General features: G+C 37.7%; 2 protein-coding genes across 4 annotated transcripts in view; one reads left to right on the forward strand and one right to left on the reverse strand.

The window, feature by feature from the left end:
* Positions 1-15,760, reverse strand: part of LOC124606648 (H/ACA ribonucleoprotein complex subunit 2-like protein) — a 33,259-nt gene extending 17,499 nt beyond the window's left edge. The window contains exons 1-2 of the mRNA XM_047138649.1: positions 15,398-15,760; positions 15,189-15,261 (exon numbers count right to left, since the gene is read on the reverse strand). Of these exons, the coding sequence (XP_046994605.1) occupies positions 15,189-15,261; positions 15,398-15,605 (281 nt within the window). The 5' untranslated portion in view covers positions 15,606-15,760. The remainder of the gene's footprint in view (positions 1-15,188; positions 15,262-15,397) is intronic.
* A 2,016-nt stretch (positions 15,761-17,776) lies between these two features.
* LOC124606646 (fidgetin-like protein 1) overlaps positions 17,777-20,269 on the forward strand; it is a 196,238-nt gene continuing 193,745 nt past the window's right edge. For all 3 annotated transcript variants that reach the window (XM_047138645.1, XM_047138644.1, XM_047138646.1), the window contains exon 1: positions 17,777-17,961. In XM_047138645.1, the coding sequence (XP_046994601.1) occupies positions 17,825-17,961 (137 nt within the window). In that variant the 5' untranslated portion in view covers positions 17,777-17,824. The remainder of the gene's footprint in view (positions 17,962-20,269) is intronic.

The raw sequence follows: 20,269 nt of genomic DNA on the forward strand, positions 1-20,269 counted from the left end.
TGCCTCACGGCCACTCCACATTCCCATAAAGCACCATCTATACACTATCTCAGTCTATTATACTCCTGTTCGGCACTCAAAGATTCCCACAGGAGGCTGGACGTATTTGTGCATCTGCAAGTCAAAAGAACAGAATGCATTCATGTAATTGATAAGCCTAGCTGGGCAATGGATCCATCTTCTTCAGTGGGGACACACAAATACATCTGTCCTCATGTGGGAATCTCTGAGTAGCAAACGGGAGTGTAATGGACAGGGGCTGTGGCTAGATGGGCTCAGTGGGTATGTGGATCAGCCATGAGGCATGCTGACGTAGTCCGTGCAGTTGCGATAACACTGTGTCCCGAATGGTGCAGCGGTTACTGCACCTGCCTAGTAAGCAGGTGTGAATCCCGGTCTGGTACATATTTTCATTCGCTGCCGCCGGTTCCACTTGATGTCCCACTATAGCTGACAGCAGCAATCCCCCTGCAATTTACACAAATTTTCCTCTCAATAGTGCCAGTGTCACAACAGTACCCAAATGCTGAAAGGTTGCACACGTCATACCAATATCCAAGAATTGAAATATGAGTAATAAGTTGAATTACAGACTCATATCACAAACATCAATCTACAGTAGGCTTTTGGAACATATACTGTACCTGAACTGAATGAATCACCTTACAGAAAATGATTTATTGAGAAGTAGCTGACACGGATTCTAATTAAATTGTTTGTCTATGGAGTATTGACTAAGGTGTGTGACTGGATTCATGATTTCCTGACAGAAAGATGACAGTTCATAATAACTGATGGAAAGTCACCGAGTAACACAGAAGTAATATCTGCCATTCCCAAAGAAAGTGTTATAGGCTATCTGTTGTTCCTGATCTACATAAACCATTTAGGAGACAATCTGCGCATTCTTCTTACATTGTTTGCACATGATTCTATCATTTACCGCCATGTAAAGTTATCAGATGATCAAAAATAATTGAAAGATCATTTAGGCTAGATATCTGTATGGTGTAAAAAGTGGCAATCAGCTCTAAATCATCCACACCAACACTAAAAACAATCCACTAAATTTCAGTTACACAATAAATCACAGAAATCTAAAAACTAACTTGTCTGTCTGTCTTTTTGTTGTTCTCATATGCGAATAAACATATCCGCTATATGGTGAGTAACAATCTAGCATTTCATAATATTATCAAATCTAAAGGCTGTAAACACAACTAAATACTTAGGGATAACAACTATGAATAACTTAAATTGGACAGATCACACAGAGAATGACATGGAGTCAGCAAACCAAAGTCTATGATCTACTGACAGAACACACAGAAAATGTAACAGGCCTACTAAAGAGACTGCTTACATTATGCTTGTCTGCCATCTTCTGGAGTACGGCTGTGTGGTGTGGGATCCACTTCGAATAGGATTGGAGGAGTACATCGAAAAGTTCATCGTTTTTTTTATTATTGCGAAATACAAGAGTGAGTACCATGGAGATGATATACGAATTGGGGTGGCAGTCATTAAAACAAATGTGTTTTTCTCTGCGACAGGACCTTCCGTGAAACTTCAATCATCAACTTTCTGCCCAGAGTGTGAAGATATTTTGTTGGTGCCCATCTACAAATGGAGAAATGATCATCATACCAAAATATAAATCAGAGCCTGCACGGAAGCATTTAAGTGTTCGTTTTCCCTGTGCACTATTCAGGAGTGGAACAGAAGAGAATCAGCTTAAATGTGGTTTGATGAACCCTCGGTCATGTACTTAATTGTGAATTGCAGAGTACTCATGCAGATGTAGATAAAACCATTGCTGCTATGGGAAGGACCAACTTTAGCCATTTCTGAGATTTCAAAATTCCATCAACGCACCCTACTTATGTAGTAAAGTTATGGTGTTTGGCACGTTGTAGATCTCCTCTGTCAACATAATAGGGCTGATAAAGTTCACTCTCAATTGTGTTAAAGGAAAAATCAATCTAGAAAATTAATAAACGAGATGGAATTTCTGGCTATACCTCAGGGGGTGAAATGATTAATACTGCCAACAGACATGCATAAAAGTGTAAGTGAAGCTTTAACAACTATTAGTTCCTTCCTTGGGGAGGAGAGATGGCTAATGGCTCTGAGCACTATGGGACTTAACATCTGTGGTCATCAGTCCCCTAGAACTTAGAACTACTTAAACCTAACTAACCTAAGGACATCACACACATCCATGCCCGAGGCAGGATTCGAACCTGCAACTGTAGTGGTCACGCGGTTCCAGACTGAAGCGCCTAGAACTGCACGGCCACACCGGCCGGCCGGGGAGGAGAGAGCGACGGACTAGGGAAAGTTAAAGAAGAAAGGCAGGTCACTCAGTCACCAGAATGAGAATGACCCACCAGCAGTAAGGAAGATAATATCCTTATCCTCACAACTGATGGGTCCCTCTCATCCTGGCTTTGGAGCGATCAGCCTTTCAATTTGGACCTTCCCCTCTCTCCGCTACCCTCCTCCCAAAGGACAGAAAAAATACTTCTGAAAGCTAGGATACTGCCATCACTATGACTTTTCTTTTATGTGCATTCATCAGAAGTACTACACATACCACCTCCAGAAGGTAAGGGCAGTACTAGCCAGCAGTCCTGTCTCGTATTTGTTGAACTTCACAGTCAGATCAATCGCACAACCAACAGATACAAAGACATTTACAAATAACAACAACTAACAACTTTTCTAATCTGGATATATTTAGCACAACAGAGGTCTCACGGAAGCATCACACCTGCTTCAAAGCACTTCTGTCACATGGCTCATACATGACATCATATGCCACAACAGTATTAAAATTTTTCCATCTCCTCTTGGTAATGCTACTACAGTCGCGTAGCTGGTGTGCCAATGATACCATGACAACTTAGGATCCCAAGCAAAAATTTATGAACTACACAATCTTGGCCAGTTCATAGCAAATGCTGTAATTATATTCCTTATTTAACTACCACAAAATGACTTGAGATATAAAAAATAGATTTTTTCACTTCAAACCACTTATGACACAAAAAGAAACTTTAATAAAAATGTATGAATCTATCTATAGTTTTCTTTCTTTAAAACTTACGGAAAAATTTAGAGGTGTGAGAAGAGAGTACAATTAGAGGCGGCTGATATTACAACACATAAGCAGCAGCAACGTCTATAACTAAGTAGGCTACTGGTACATGAAACATTTAAAAATTCCTTATATATTCTAGTGTCAGTTCTGAACACTGTGATAGAGTTCAAGTAACAAAAAAGATTGTAAAGTAATGTTATTGTAGGGTCTCCATCATACTCTTTCTATATCATTTCACAAAGTCGGCCATTGCCACTGGACAGCAGACCTCATATTGCAAATACACAACTCTTTTTTTCACATTTAACACTGGAAATTCATTATATCATCATAAAAAAAACAATTTCTTTGCATGATATCACAATGTCAAGTTTAGCCACATCACAGTTAGGTGACACCAACAAGTTGAAGCAGTGTTTCGAAATACAAACTGACATAATAAAATATGCTGGTGTAGCAGTAGGACAACCTTTTACCATTTACTTTGCCACACTTACATTATACAACAAAGTTTCACAAAAAGATGGGCAGGCAGTGGAAGAGAATGTCATTAATGAAATCCAGGGAAGCCAGCCTAAAGTGCTTACACTGTATTTATGAGAGAACTAAGTCGTCGTCGTTTTTTCATGTACTTATCTAACAAGTAGCCTATATGGCTACTACTGAAGAAGGGAACCAAAGAGTAAATGTGAATACCTGTTAAACAGATGCCATTGAAGAAAATGATCAATTTTTGAGAATACACTGTCATTGGACAGATAAAAAAAATCACTCACCAAGTTCCAGCAGTAGACCACATATATAAAAGGTATTACAAGCTTTCGGAGCCAGTTGTTCTTTCTTATGGTACAATAGTTGAAGGGGAAGGGAGAGAGAGGAAGAAAAAGGACTGCTGAGGTTTAGGAAATGGGGCAGAGTTCACAAAAATTACATAGAACTCCAGCTCAGGGGAGACTTACCAGATGGGAAGAAGAGGATGAAAGATTCATGGAAAAATCATCCACAAACCCAGGTCAGGGGAGAGTTACTGGACAGGATGAGAACAAAAGAGTGATCAGTCCTTTTTCTGAACTGCTACCCCTTTTCCTAAACCTCACAAATCTTTTTTCATCCCTCTTCCTTCCCCTTCAACCCTTCTGCCAGAAGGAGGAGCCACTGATTTCAAAAGCTTGCATGGGTAATGCCTTTTATACGTGTTTTCTCCTGCCACCACTTGGTGAGTAGATTATTTATCCATCCAATTACATCACACACCATGAAAGGAAATTAGTGATGGAAATTAAAAATGTGCGGCTTCAAGGGACTTCATCTGCCAACCATACAACTGACAGTTATTCTGCTCTAAATTCTGGCACCTTTATGTACACACAATTCATTGGGGATGCACACTCGCAGCTATCGCAGAAATTATAATCCTCCTAAGCACATTTGTTGGGGGTATGTGAACAAACATTTTCTAGTGTGCATAGTGGAACACAAGATATGATGTGCAGAGTGCATTTGACTCTGTGGAATATACATGTTCTGTGTTTGTTGATGGGGCAACGTAATATAATTTGGTAGTCAAATGTATTAATACATGCTGAGCGAATAAAGCATAAGTTTATTTTGTCCCTTAAATGGTTTTTACCTGTCATTTAGCTGCGTTAATCTGCATAAACTACAGCAGGTAATGGGCAGAGCTACTGGATTAAAGTGAAATAACAAGCTTTAAGGTGACGTGTATTTGCGCAAAAAGTGCGCGGAAGTTTGTATAAAGTTGGATTGTGTATGCTACATGAAGAAGAAAATAACTGTAAAATGAGTACAACACAGATACCACAAATAGAGCGGCTTGTAAGTTTTGAAAATTACGTGACCATTTTCCGTTGAAGTGGATTTGCACTTGGATGACTTATGGGATGTCGTAAATAGTAAATTGGTACCTACAGAATCAAGTTTTGCTACTAAGGATCGGAAGGCAAAATCAAAACAAATCCTTTTGGTTGATCCAGTGACTTATCCTCACATAGAAAAGGCTATGTCAGCAAAGGAGGTATGGGGCAAACTGAAAAAGATTTGAAGATGGTGGTTTAACCAGAAAAGTAGGATTACTTCGTGAGCTGATAACCACAAGATTGAATAAGTGTATAAGTGTGGATGAATATGTGAATAAAATAATTTCAATCTCCAATCATCTGAGGAATAATGGTTTTGAAATTGCAGATGAATGGATTGGAACTTTATTGTTAGCTGGACTATCAGATAAATATTCGCCATTGATTATGGGTTTGGAAAGTTCGGGAATAACCATTACAGTGGATAGTGTTAAAAGTAAAGGTTCTACATGACGTGAAGAATGAACCAGATTCTAATGCTTCAGAAAAAGAAACAGCGTCGGCTTTATACTCTAATTACAAGAAGAAGAAGCCAATAAGATGTTTCAGATGCCAGAAAATTGGACACATTGCTTCAAAGTGTAACGAAAAGTTAAGTATAAAAGAAAAGAAGCATGTTAATTCTAGTAGTCCTGAGAGAAAGACTACCGATAAAGGTAAGGCATTTTCTGTTTTTTACTCTTTTAATGAAGCAAGGGAAGCAGGCTAGATTGCCATTTAAATCGAGTCAGAGCAGATCTATCTAAGTCTTGCAACTCATACACTCAGATCTCTGTGGACCTAAGGAGAATAAATCCTTAGAAGGTAGCTTCTACTTCCTGACATTCATAGATTATTTTTCTAGATACATGCATGTTTATTTTATAAGTAGCAAGGATCAAGTGAATGATATATTTGTTGTTTATTGAAAATGGTTGAAAGACAGACTGGGAAGAAAATTAAAATTATCAGATCAGACAATGGATCAGAGTATGTAAACAGGTGGTTTAAGGAACAGTTGAATGGAATGGTATTAGACATCAGACTATCATTTGCTACAGTCCTTCTCAGAATGGAGTTGCAGAACGAGCCAACAGAACCATTGTAGAAAAGCCAAGAAGTATGTTAAGTGATGTTGAACTACCTAAGTGTTTTTGGGCAAAGGCTGCATCAACAGCAGTGTATTTAATTAACAGAACACCTACCAAAGCTGTGAGACACAATACACCTTACGAAGTATGGATTGGGAAGAAGCCGGATCTGAAGTACTTAAAAGTCTTTGGATATGAAGCAATGGTTCATATTCCAAAACCATTAAGAGAAAAGTGGGATGCAAAATCTCAAAAATATATTTTTGTTGGCTACTGTGAGAATTCAAAAGGCTACAGATTTTATAATCCTGTGAATAAGAAGATAATAAGTAGTAGAGATGTATTTTTTGGAGGATTATAGGCCTAGAATAAAGAAAAGTAGTCAAAATGATACAGTAATGCAACCAAGCATAATGTGTGTTAGAGCTGAAACAGAAATGGAAACTGAAACAGAGGAAGACGAGAATAAAGAGGAAGCTGATGTGCTACCTGAGAATCGAATTGAGGAAGAAGATTCAACAGAGGAAGTCAGTTTACGGTGGTCTTCACGTATAGCAAAACAAAAGAATATCCAGATTATGACATGTATGCTGCCCAACAATCAACAATGAACCAATCATAGTCGATGAAGCTTTAGCAAGTTCAAATGCTCAAGATTGGAAAAAGGCTATTGAAAAGGAGCTCCAATCTTTTATGGATAATGATACATATGAATCGGTTGACAGGCCTGAAAATAAAAAGCCACTAAGAACAAGATGGGTGTTCAGTATTAAAAATCCTAAGAGTGCTATACCAAAATTCAATTCAATCAATCAATCTCTTTATTCATCCGTTAACAATATACATTGTATGGATGTAGTCAATTACAATATATCCAGAATGAGATTTTCACTCTGCAGCGGAGTGTGCGCTGATATGAAACTTCCTGGCAGATTAAAACTGTGTGCCCGACCGAGACTCGGTCGGGCACACAGTTTCAATTACAATATAGTTTCTTATCTTTAATTTGTTTCAAAAACTTGGATAATAAACACAAATATTTTATATCAGTATATATAAATAATATTACTTTTCCATATTCAGATATTCTACAATGCTATAAAAACTATGTCAGTAAAAATCGTTTAAGATCTACCTTGAATTTATGAAATTCTTTAATTTTCTTTATTGTAGAAGGCAATGCACTTAAAGAGTATTTTGCGCTGGTAGTTTACACTTTTTTGGTAGAGTGCTCCTTTGTGGGTGTCTCTGTGAAAATCATCTCTGTTCCTTATTTCATGGTTATGAACCTGATTACTGAATGTTGAAAATTCCTGGTGAGTTTTCAGAAAGCATACATATTCATAGATGTATATGCTAGGAAGAGTCATTATCTTCAATTCTTTAAATATTTCCCAACATGACACTCTGCAGGGATCCCCTTTCATTATTCTAATAGCCCTTTTTTGAAGTTTGAAAGCTTGTTTTGCCATACCTGTATTTCCCCAGATCATACCATATCTAAGCAAACTGTTCATGTAAGCATATAGGCACACAGAAATGATTCAATCTGACAGCATTCCTGAAGCATTCTTAGCACATAGCAGCATTTACTTAATTTTATACTCAAAACTTGTAGATACTTTTTCCATCTCAAGTGCTCATCCACCCATACACTGAGGAATTTTGTGTATGGAGCTTGTGCAATAACATAGTTCCCTAACTCAGCTTTTACTCTCTTCTAGCTTTACTTTTAATATTACTGAAATTCATCAATACTGTTTTATCCTTATTTATGATCAAAGCATTATCACTAAACCATTTTCCTGTCTCATTTATTGTCCTAGAGACACACTGCTGTAGATCATCCTCAGGGTATCCTTTTATAAAAATGCTAGTGTCATCAGCGAACATCACTGTTTCTGGAACTGTCAGATGGTTTGGCAAATTGTTTATGTACACCAAGAACAACAGAGGGCCTAACACGGAACCCTGGGGCACTCCATAGCTAGATTTTTTTTCTAAAATCTGAAAGATACTCTTTGCCTTCATGACATATTTGTACTTTCTGTTGTCTATCAGAGAGATAAGATTTGAACCATTTGAAGGAAAGTCCACAGACCCCACAACATTCTAGTTTCATAAGCAATAAGTCAAGGCTGATTAAATCAAATGCTTTAGATAAATCTAAGAATATTCCACAGCTTAATTCATTCTTGTCCAAGGCAATTTTCATGAATTGGAAGACTGCCGTTTCTGTGGCTCTGTTCTTTCGTCAGTATTTTATTTTTATTCAGGAAGTTAGCTAGCCTTTCATGCATTACTCTTTCAATTACTTTAGAGAAACCTGACAATAATGACACTGGCCTATAATTATTTACGTCAGCTGTACTATCCTTTTTGTGAAGTAGCTTCACTATGGAGAGTTTTAGTTTTGACGGGAACACCCCCGTCCTGAAAGAATTATTAATAATGTCAGTTAGGTGAGTATCTATACTGGTAGAACTATGTTTGATTACCTTGTCTGGAATTCCGCCAGTACCACAAGACATTTAGCTTTTTAGATTATTAATCACATTTGTGACTTCACATTCTGTTACTGGGTACAGAAACATTGTCTTTTCACAAGTTGGCACTTAACATGTTTTTGTTGTTTGAATTGCACAGACTTTTAATTAGATTCGGTGCTATGTTCACATAATGTTCATTGAATATATTGGCTACCTGTTGAGCATCTTCTATCACTTTACCCTCACTTTTAATTTTGAAATTATAGGTCTTGGTTTTATATTTTCCTATGCTATTGCTTATAATCTTCCAAATCGATTTTGATTTATTGCTTCCATTATTAATGTATGAATCATTGCTTAGCCTTTCTGCTGCCTGTAAAACTTTCCTACAGACCCTTCTATATTTCCTATAGTATGGTTTTATTGTTGTATTTATTTTAGTATGTTTGCTTAGGTTCCTAAGGATGGTTGCCGATTTTTTAATCCCTTGTGTTACCCATGTGTTTGTCTTCTCACTGACTTTAATTCTTTTTAATGGGAATTCAAATCCAGATTGGTAATTAAAGGATATTCCCAAAAAGAAGGAATAGATTACAATGAAACTTTCTCACAGTGGTGACGTATTCATCATTAAGATACCTTTTAGCTCTTGCAGTAAAGAAGACTTATTAATTCATCAAATGGATGTGAAAACAGCCTACCAGAATGGAAGACTGGAAGAGGAAATATATATGATTCCACCTGATGAAGTTAAGCGACCCTATCAAGGGAAAAGGAGAATTTGGGTCATTCCATGTCAGTTCAACCAGGGGCTCCAGCTCATAAGTCTCAGATTTGACTGAAATTCAGTACACTAATTTTACCACATGTGGAACACTCGTGTACAAAATATTAGTTTACCCTGCCAATTAGTTCCAGAATTATGACTTGTGAAAGAAGGTGGTGTGACCCGGAAATTGCAACCTGCATCTGGCAATCTATCTTCAGACCCAACTTCAGGTCTTAATAACTTTGGAACTATTCCGCACAGTCCAGTGAAATTTTTACAACCCAGTAACATCCATTTACAGAAAGAACACACTCCATGAATCAAAACACCAACAACATATCTCTGAGGGAAAATAAAAAATTCCAAAATGTGATTTGAAAAATGTAATACATTAAAAGGTACATATTGTAGGTGCCCTCTATGCCAAATATAATTCACTCAAAAAGGGTATAAATTTTTTTACGGTAAGCTTGATGTGGCCTAAACACACACAGAACTCATCATGCCCATATCAGTCACAAAAACTGAGTTACATGCACTCGAAAATACAAAAAGTTGAAAAATTACCTGAAAAACATGGATTTTCGAAGTGTGGTAGCACAAAAGGGGCAAGTGGTATCCAAGCCAAATTTCACACACTGCATAAGTAGACCATAATGATACATATCTCAAAATTTCAGCATGTTATTGCAATACATTTGTGTACAATGGAAGTTGACAGACGTATTTGGTGATGTGGCCATTGTTCCACAACACTATTTTGTAAAAACATATCGTAAACTGTTCTGCCTCTTCTTATCCTCTCCCACAACTTTTTAATCACCAAGCAACAACATATAGACAGATTAACACAACCTATCATTAATGTTTGCTGCACCTTAACTGCTAAAAACCAGTCGATTGTGCTTCGAACAGAAGTTCTCCACACTTTAGCTACTGTACTCTGTACATTGAGTGGCAAATTGTACTGTCTTCCTGACACTGTGGTAGGGCCTGGAACTGTCATAAGAATATGTTCAAAAGGAATCCAACACCTGTCTGCCAAACGTGGCCAATGAAATGATCTTGCTGGTGCCATGAATTTCCCAAATACATCACCTTCTGCTTCACAGCACTCTCCAACACATCCTAAGTACCATTTGTCATCATAAACAGCAATAACGTAGCAATCTGGTTGTATGTTGCTGCTTTTGCTTCTGAATCCTGAATAACACACTGTGAAGACACATGTTCTGCATGAACCTATAGTTATAACCAGACAGTCTGCTCATCTGCACATTGTCAGAGTCCGCTGGAGAGAAGTGATGATGGCTCCTTGTGCCTGCAACGGTTTTAATGTGTTCTAGTCTGCTTTTTAGCAACTCTTCAACTGATTTCACCTCATCTTTTGAAACATAGAATGATTGTATGCCAGAGATATTTTTCTGTACCCAGGCAAATAATTTAAGAGATGTTAGAATGTGACCTTCTATAAGGTGCTGCAGACAAGCTCGTGATGCCATGCGCTTAATGGTAGCACCAATACCATCACATACATTTTTACCATGACTTGCGAAAAAAAATTCCATTCTGCGTGAATCTGAAAATCATGGTAAAGAATGCATAAATTTTTGAGATTTTTACAGTTTTTGTACTGATTAGCTGCCCCATCACTGAAGTATTTCGCAAAATGTATGTGAGGCAGCTTGTTTTTCACATATGCCATGACAGTGCAAATGTGGGCATGAACTGCAATGGCATCATGAATTAAACAGTCACTAAAAACCCACAGGTTCATAACAGACACATCACCTGATTCACCTCTATAGTAAATCACAAATGGCTGGAGAGTTGCTTGACTGTTGTTTCAATGATATCCTTGGATGGCATCTTGAACTATAAATGCATACTTTTCAGAAAAGTCTAGTAGTACTATAATTTCATCTTGTTTCAAATTATCCTTACAAAACTGGAGATTAGCTGATTGTGTTGTTGCTGTGAAGCTGTGTGGGGTCAGATTGTCCATTTTTGGACAACACATTTCAACAAAATCTTCCACTGTACTTTGCTTTGTTTCAAGACTTGTGCGATCCATGTGTGTCCATTGTTTATAAGAAACAAGTTTATCATCATCCATAAGGAGTTCACCATACAGTTTGTTATTCATGTGTTCTGCAAGATTTGCCTTACCACGACACTTTTCACACCTGTGTATCATGCACTGGTAGGAACTGATGTCACACACTAGCAGCTTCATTGCACCTTCATAATCCAGACCAGAATCCTTTATAGCAGCAAACATCTGCTTAGCATTTTGATGGGTCTCACATACACAAACATTGTGTGTGCCCCTTGCACTTACAGGCACAACCCATTTTGGCCGAAGATTGAAAAAAGATGATAAACCTACTTTGGTATTGGGTTACTTTTTCCTTGAATTCTACATATAGGGCTAGTTCTGATATGTTGCATAGCAACAGTCTTTTTTGCATCTGTACACGTACATTTCCCATTCTCACTGTTACATAGTATTTTTTTCCAGGCATTATTTGGCTGTAGTCATTATTTCATAGAATTCCGACACTAGCACCTTTATTTCTGAACTCAATTGCTTACCCTTAGCCTGCTGAAGTTGTGGAAGCACTCCTTGTGTTGCTTTTATTTTCCTAGCTTGCCGTACCATATATGTAGAAACATTGAATTCCTTTGCAGTGTAGTCAATAGACCAGCTGGAAGGTGCAAGGGTAAGAATAGCTACTTTTTTCTGGCGTGTGGATATGGCACATTTTTTCTTTCAAATCATGCACAATTTTGTCCAAATCAGAGCATTTGTGGCATGATTCCTGTTCCTTTGGAGCAGATAGTTCTTCCTCTTCCACCATTAGTGTGTCAGCTATTTAGTGTTTTAATTCCATTTGAGCTTCTTGTAGTTTCCTTCTACCATAGCTGGGCTCGTCTCTTTTCCCAACTTTGTGTGTCTTCATGGGAGACAAACCAAGAGCAGTCACTGAAGTATTTAATTGCTCATCCACAGTGGTTGTAGGTGGCTGATACTCTTCGTCACTGTCATGTAAATTATCAGAATATTCTTCATTTTTTAGCAGTATAACACACCTGGAACATAACTTTTGTCCTGGTTTCATGTTAAGTCCCATGCACTGATTCACTTTCAATATTGATTGACACTTCACTGTCTTCTTATGAATCCGAAATGGATCAAAACAACTTCTTTGTAGGAAAGAATACTTATCCAGAAACCCTTTCATATGAAGATAACAAACACTAAAGTTTCCTGGAACTGTACTTCTTGTGCCCACTGGGTGTATCCCAGATCTCAATAGCAACAAATCTTGGTCCGATTCATCCAGATCATACAGTACAAAGCAAATGCCACATTTTGTTCCATATGTTGTTTTATGACATTCAGATGCTTGTGCTCTACCAATACTGCAACTTGTTTGAATAAAAGCACCACTAGTACAGTCTTCTGCCTCCATATTGACTTTCCACAACACTACTGATCAGTCTGAACTAGAATCTTAAAAACATGAGTAACCTGTGTAATTGTTGCTCGTTTCCTTTGTTGTTCCTGCCTAACAATGACTCATTCTGTCCCTGAAATCTACCATTGTTTAACTTTCTGTTGCCTAATGGTTCCCAACAATTGCTGCAGCTTTATCTGAAACAAGCTGGCTGCATCATCACTATTACTTGCTAAATCATGTTAAAAGAAACGTAACCAAATACATCTCTGTCAACTTTTATTGTACACAAATTCCTTGCAATAACACGTTGAAATTTTGTCACATATTATATTATGGTCTACTTATGTAGTGTTTGAAATTTGGCTTGGATATCACTTGTCCTTTTTGTGCTACCACACTTAGAAAATCCATGTTTTTCAGGTAAATTTTCAAATTTTTGTATTTTCGTGTGCATGTAACTCTGTGTGACTAATATGGGCAAGATGAGTTGTGTGTGTGTTTAGGGCACATTAAGCTTACCACAAAAAAATTTATACCCTTTTTGAGTGAATTATATTTGGCATAGAGGGCACCTACAGTATTTGCCTTTTAACATATTACATTTTTTTAATCACATTTTGGAATTTATCATTTTCCCTCAGAAATATGTTGTTGGTATTTTGATTCCTAGAGTGTGTTCTCCAAGTGGATGTTACTGGGTTGTAAAAATTTCACTGGACTGTGTGGAATAGTTCCAAAGTTATTAAGACCTGAAGTTGGGTCTGAAGATAGATTGCCAGATGCGGGTCACGCCACCTTCTTTTACAAGCCTTTATTCTGGAACTAATTGGCAAGGGAACTTAAAATTTTGTACACAAGTGTTCCACACTTGGTAGCATTGGTGCACTAAATTTCAGCCAAACCTGAGTCTATCAGCTGGAACATTTTCTCAAATTGGTTGAATTGACATGGAATGACCCATTTGGCATTTGAAGAAAGGCATATATGGATTAAAGCAAAGTGGCCAATGCTGGAATAAATGTTTGCATAAAAGTTTGATAAAACTAGGCATGTTACAGTCAAAGGCAGATCCCAGTATATATCATAAAAGGAGCAATGAAGAAATTGCAATCATGGCCGTATGGGTAGATGATTTTTTTTATTTTAACCAATAGTAAAGGCCAGATGGAATTTTTTAAAAAACAGTTATGGCAAGAATTTAATATGCATGATTTAGGGGAAATTAATCAATACTTAGGCATGAAGATTCTAAGAAGTGCCAACAGAGATGAATTATGGATTGATCAATCTCTGAAGACAAGGTAGATATTAAAAAAGTTCGATATGGAAAATTGTAAACCTATTTCTACTCCTATTGAAAACAATGCAGAACTGCTAATAACTGATGATGACAAGAAATGTAAGGAAAGTGTACCATATTTGGAAGCTGTAGGACGTCTACTGTACTTAGCACAGACTTCCAGACCAGACATCGCATTTGCCACAAATGCATAAAGCAAGTTTTGCAGTGATCCGAGAGAAAAGCGCTGGATGGCAATCAAGAGAATTTGGAAGGATACAGTGATGCAGACTGGGGAAATGAGCTGGAAAACAGACACTCCATCACTAGAAGTTGTTTTAGACTAATGGGAGGATTGATATCATGGCCATATAAGAGACAAGTAACTGTTGCTTTGAGTACTGTAGAAGCTGAATATATGGCCTTGTCCTCCACTATCCAAGAAGCTCTTTGGATCCGTACACTGATGAGTGAAATTGAATCTCCTCCAACATTAAAGCCAACTTTGGTATTGTGACAAATGGGAGCTATTAAACTTGCAGAAAATAATGTCACCAGTGTAAGATCCAAACATATTGACATAAGGCATCACTTTATAAGACATCATGTGGAACAGGGAAATATAAACTTCAGTTATATATGCACAGAAGAAATGTTAAATGATCTCCTAACCAAGCCCCCCAGTAAGGATAAATTTCAGAAGCTGGCTAAACATTATGGTTTAACCTCGAGTGTATAGTGTTGAGTATCTGAAAAATATTTGTTCAAGGGGGAGTGTTGGGGATATGTGAATAAACATTTTCCAGAGTGCATAGTGGCGCACAAGATATGATGTGCTGAGTGCATTGGACTCTGTGGAATATACATGTTCCGTGTTTGTTGATAAGGCAACGTAATATAATCTGGTAGTCAAATGTATTAATATGTGTTGTGCGAATAAAGCATAAGTCTATTTTGTCCCTTAAATAGTTGTTACCTGTCATTTATTTGCGTTAATCTGCATAAACTACAACGACATTCTGTATAACCTTTTTGATTTTTCTAGTATATATTAATATCTGAGATTTATTTATACAGTGGCAACGATATAAGATGCAATCGTTACTCCAGAAAGTTAATAAAATAGTGTTTTCTTACCCGGATTCTCCCTTCCTTATCCTCCTCTGTACATCCTTAAGACCATTCCGCAGATATGTTTTGTGGGCTGCCGCTGTAAAACAAAGCCCAAATCATAACAATAACAACAACAACAACAACAACAACAACACACACACACACACACACACACACACACACACACATATAGAACACAAACATTTTTAACACAAACGGATACAACTTCTGACCTTTCTTAATTAATTTATACAGTTTCTTTGCAAGCTTCCTTGAGGCCATTGGTTTTGCAATCGACGTAGCAAATGCGCACTTCTCGTCATAACTTAAGTCTTCCTTCTTAATTGTGGAAACATCGAGAATTTCTGCTGTTTCTTGCTCCTCAGCTACTGGTTCATTTTCCGCACCAGGCTCTTGCTTGATCTTTTTAGTTTTGCCCATTACTTCAACAAAATTTTCTAAATAAATAAACAGTACCGGCTAGGAGTTACGATACACTGCACATTTGTTTATTCCCACTTTTCAACTGAAACTCACAAACACAACAACACGTGCCTACAACAGATAAACAAAAAACGCCACAGACTACATATATTTATTGCCAAAGACCTTTCCGTGCTATGCAGCATCACATCTGTATTTGCGAACGCGCCCTCACACGTTAAATAATATTATCAAACTATTAATATATTGACTGTCTGAGAGATTGTATTGACGTATTGTCTATAATAGATATACTGACGAGCAGTATTGATAATCCAAAAAATATTCTCAGTATTGTCAAAATGTAGGTCGAGTGTTGTTGGCCTGACAATACGCCTTTCAAATGTGTACAGAGCTTCATGACCAAGTCACACAAGGTTCGTATGAGCAGTTGCCAGCGGGCTCGTGCGCATGCGCAGAGCTGAATTCGTGTATGAGCAGTGCCTTCCTCCCGCTTCTGGCTACTTGGAGCGTAGCTGTTTGGTGTACGAGCAGTAGCAGCAAGTAGCCAGAAGCTACCCGGAAAAATTTTCCTGGCGCGCCCAAGCTGCCAGATTCGCGCATGCGCACAGCAGGCTGAGTTATAGTGGGGGGTCCTTCCTCACGTGACCCGTGGCCGTGTCTTCGTTTACAGCTCCCACGTCAAATGAAAACATAACAGATTTCTGTGGCCGGGAGCCATCAAGTGAATTAATGTACATTCTCATAACCATGAAAGACCAAAATAAGTTAGTAGTTTCAATTTTCTGATTTTATATTATTTCCAGGCTATTAGCAATCAACCATTAATGTCTTAATAAAGCTATTTCTGGCTGTTTTATAGAGAAATTTGCTTCAGTTAATTTTTTTTCCGCTGAGGCAGTTAGTTTATTTGAAACGAAGTGTTTCATTCCGCGCTATTGGCTACTTTCAACCTCGTTCAATTTAAAGTGCAAATTTTCATTTTCTGGGACGAATGACGTTATACCATAATAAAGAACCAAACATGAGAATACAGTACTGGACCTCCAAGAAAACTGGTATCACGAGAACCACATGAAAAGCTGAATATCAGATACATCAGAGTCCATCTGGACATACAAATGTGCAAATAGAGCGGAATGAAGCATTTCAGTATGGTTTATGAAATTCCGATTCTGCTGGAGTAGTCTCTGATGTCCTGTTCCTTGTATGACACTGTAAGATCTCTTAATGCTATATACGTACGAACATACGTAAACATAGACTTGAAGCAAAGTAGGCAAATTTGGTCAGTAGTCTTGAACTAAATATTTTGTTTCAAATATAATGACAGCTGTAGCAGAATTTTATAGATCTACCTTCTGTGAAAGTGTTTTTCGATCACAAGGCACTTGTCTAGTACTTCCTCTGGGCCTGAAGTTATTTCTTAATTTGTGTTTACGTCTTAAATTTATAGAATGCCATTCTATGCTAAATTTTAGACTGGCAGCATACCATGTTTTATCGTTTTAACTCCCCACATGGCTTCATATTTATTCCTAGAGTAGAATATAAACTGTCAGTTGTACAGTTTCTTTGCCTCACGGACAACCATGTTATTTTTTCATATTTTGAAATAGTCATGAAATTTATTGTCCTTTATTCCGGTGTAAGCTACACAAGAAACTGTCCCTTTTTTGTTGCAAGTAATTTGTATTCCATCCTAGTAGCTTTTTGCAGTGCTGTGTAGATGTAAACGTGTTGGGAATGCTACATAACAATATTGCAGAGTAAGAATTAAAAAAAAAAAATCTGTCAACGTCACCCCTTAGCAAAATTTTATGGTACTTCGAGCAGTGGAGTCTAATTTTCCAATGACTCAAAAGCCAAGAACTGCTTCCTTATTTGCATCCTTTATCTGTGTGGGATATGATAAAACAATTGCTCTAAGTACAACTCAGTACGTCCTCTCAACAACATGCCACACGGGCGGCACAGCTACACATGGTCACGTGATGCCCCACCAGAAATACGACGAAAAGCGTATGAGCAGAGCAAGCACCAAGCACGGGCTGCCTACGTCATCGTAGCTGCGCATGCGCAGTACAGCCTGTTGTCTGGCGCTTTCTGGTAACTGCTCAAACGAGCCTACAGTAACACAAGGAGTGTTTCTTCGCTGTGGAAGTCTTTGGACGCCGCGCCAAATTATGATGATTTGATTGAGAATAATTGAAGAAATGATGTCGGACTTGACAGACGAATATATGCATTATTATCAGTCCCTCTCGTTTCAGTTTGATGAGGTAGATTCTTTTGAAAAATGCAGCATTAAAAGAAAATGTCTTGCGCAAAGTTTCAAAACATCCGTCACCATGTAAGTATAATTCTAATAATTTCCTCATTTCACAACCTCGGCAATGTTTCGGTAAGAGGTAAATAACAAACTTATCACTCTTAGAACATATTCTGAGCTCAAACACATTGAGGTATAGTGAACAGAGGTATGTATTCACCCCCATATTTTTTTCCCTCCCTTGAGTCACCTGTCTTCTGACTTGTTTGAAGTAGCCACCATGAATATCTCTCTAGTGGCAATCTCTTTATCTCATCGTAGCAATGTTGCCAAATTTCGTCCATTATTTGTTGTATATATTCCAATCTCTGTCTTCTACAGTTTTTACCTTCTATAGATCCCTCTAGTATAATGGAAGTTATTCCCTTATGTCTCAACATATGGCTTATCTTCATGGCCCACCTTATCAATGTTTTCTATACGTTCCTTGCTTCGCAGATTCTGTGGAGAACTTTCTCTTTCTGCGCCTTATCAGCCCGCCTATTTTTCATTATCTGCCTTTAGCATCAAATTTCAAACACTTTTATACTCTTCTTTTCTGGTTTTCCCCACAGTCCATGATACACTAACATACAGTGCTGTGCTCCATACACAAATACCCAGAAAGTTCTTCCTCAATTTGTTACTACTTGCTAGTTGAATTCTTTTGCCCTGGAATGCCCTCTTTGCCTGCACTATTCTGCTTTTTATTTTATCCTTGCATTGTCCATTTTATTTTGCTTTCAAGGTAACAGTATTACTTAAGTTCACCTATTTCGAAGTCTCCAGTTTTGATAAGGTTATTATTAATCTCACTCTTGCTACGCCCCATTTCTTTTGTCTTTCTTCAATTTACTCTTAATCTACAATCTGTACTCACTAGGCTATTCATTCCATTCAACAGGTCCGGTAGTTTTTGTTCACTGTGGATAGCAATGTCATGAGTGAATCTTATTACTGAAATTCTATCATCATGAATTTTAATCCTATTCCTGAATCTTTCTTTTCTTTGTATCATTGCTTCAATGATGTATAGACTGAACAATGGGGGCGAAAGATTGCTTCACTGTCTTACATTCTTTATAATACAAGCTCCTCATTCTTGATTTTTCATTTGTAATACTCCCTCTTGGTTTTTGTACAACATTACTCACCATTCCTTTTAGCTTTCACCTATTTTTCTGAAAATTTACAACTTCTTGCTCAATTTTATACTATTGTATTTTTCTTCTAGCTAGGTTGAAAAATCCTATGATTGTGATGTGGATCTTCTTAAGTCTTGCTTCCCTTATCAAGTACAATGTTAGAATTGCCCCTCCGGTGCCTTTACCCTCCTTAAACCAAGCCGATTGTCATCTGACAGATTTTCAATTTTTATTTTTCCCCAGTCTTCTGAATATTATTCTAGTCAACAACTTGTGTGTGTGAGCTGTTAAGCCAAGTGTGCGATTGTTCTCACACTTATCTGCCCTTGCCATTTTTGGAATTGTATGGATGATATTTTTCTGATATTGTGTCTTCAGTCTCGTAGATTCTTCACATCCACTTGAACAGTTACTTGGTTGCCACTTTCCTTAATGCTTTTAGAAATTCTGATAGAATATCTGCACTGTCTGCTATACCTTCTGCCTGACTTGATCCCAAGTGTCTTGGAGTGCTTTTAAATTCTGTCTCTAATATTGGATACCCTCTCTTTCCCATATTGGTTGCAATTTAATCTTCTGTCACCCTCATCAGAGAAGTCGTCCCCTGTCATGGAGGCTTTCAGTGTACTCTTTCCAGCTATTCGCTCTCTCTTCTGCATTTAACAATGGAATCCCCATTTCCCTCTTAATGTTGTCGCCCTTGCTTTTGATTTCACCGAAGGCTGTTTTAACTTTTCTATATGCTGAAACAGTCCTTCGGACAGTCATTTCTTTTTCAATTTTGTCACATTTTTCCTGCAGCCATTTCACTTAGCTTGCCTGTACTCTCCTACCATGAAGCAATGGAAGAATCAGTTAATGTGACTTGCTGTTTATTTTATTCCTAAGTGATTTATATTGTCATAGTCGCATCTTTCCCTGAAGGTGTGTGTACTTTCTTCTTCTGTTGATCAGTTATAATATTTCTTCTCTTACTCAAGGTTTGTTCCCTCTTACCTAGCTTGCACCTATGTTTGTCTGTCCAATATCTGTGATTGCCCTATGTAGAGATGCCCAAACAGCCTCAGAGAATTTCAGACACCTCATCATTCCTCAGTACTTCAGTACCCTCTTCTCTCCAAATTGATTGTTCAGGGTGATTCTCTTAACCTTAAGTTTCCTCTTCATCTTTACTGAATTGTGATCTTGATCTGTACCTGATCTTT

Source organism: Schistocerca americana, chromosome 3 (genome assembly GCF_021461395.2).
Source record: "Schistocerca americana isolate TAMUIC-IGC-003095 chromosome 3, iqSchAmer2.1, whole genome shotgun sequence".
NCBI classification, from domain to species: domain Eukaryota; kingdom Metazoa; phylum Arthropoda; class Insecta; order Orthoptera; family Acrididae; genus Schistocerca; species Schistocerca americana.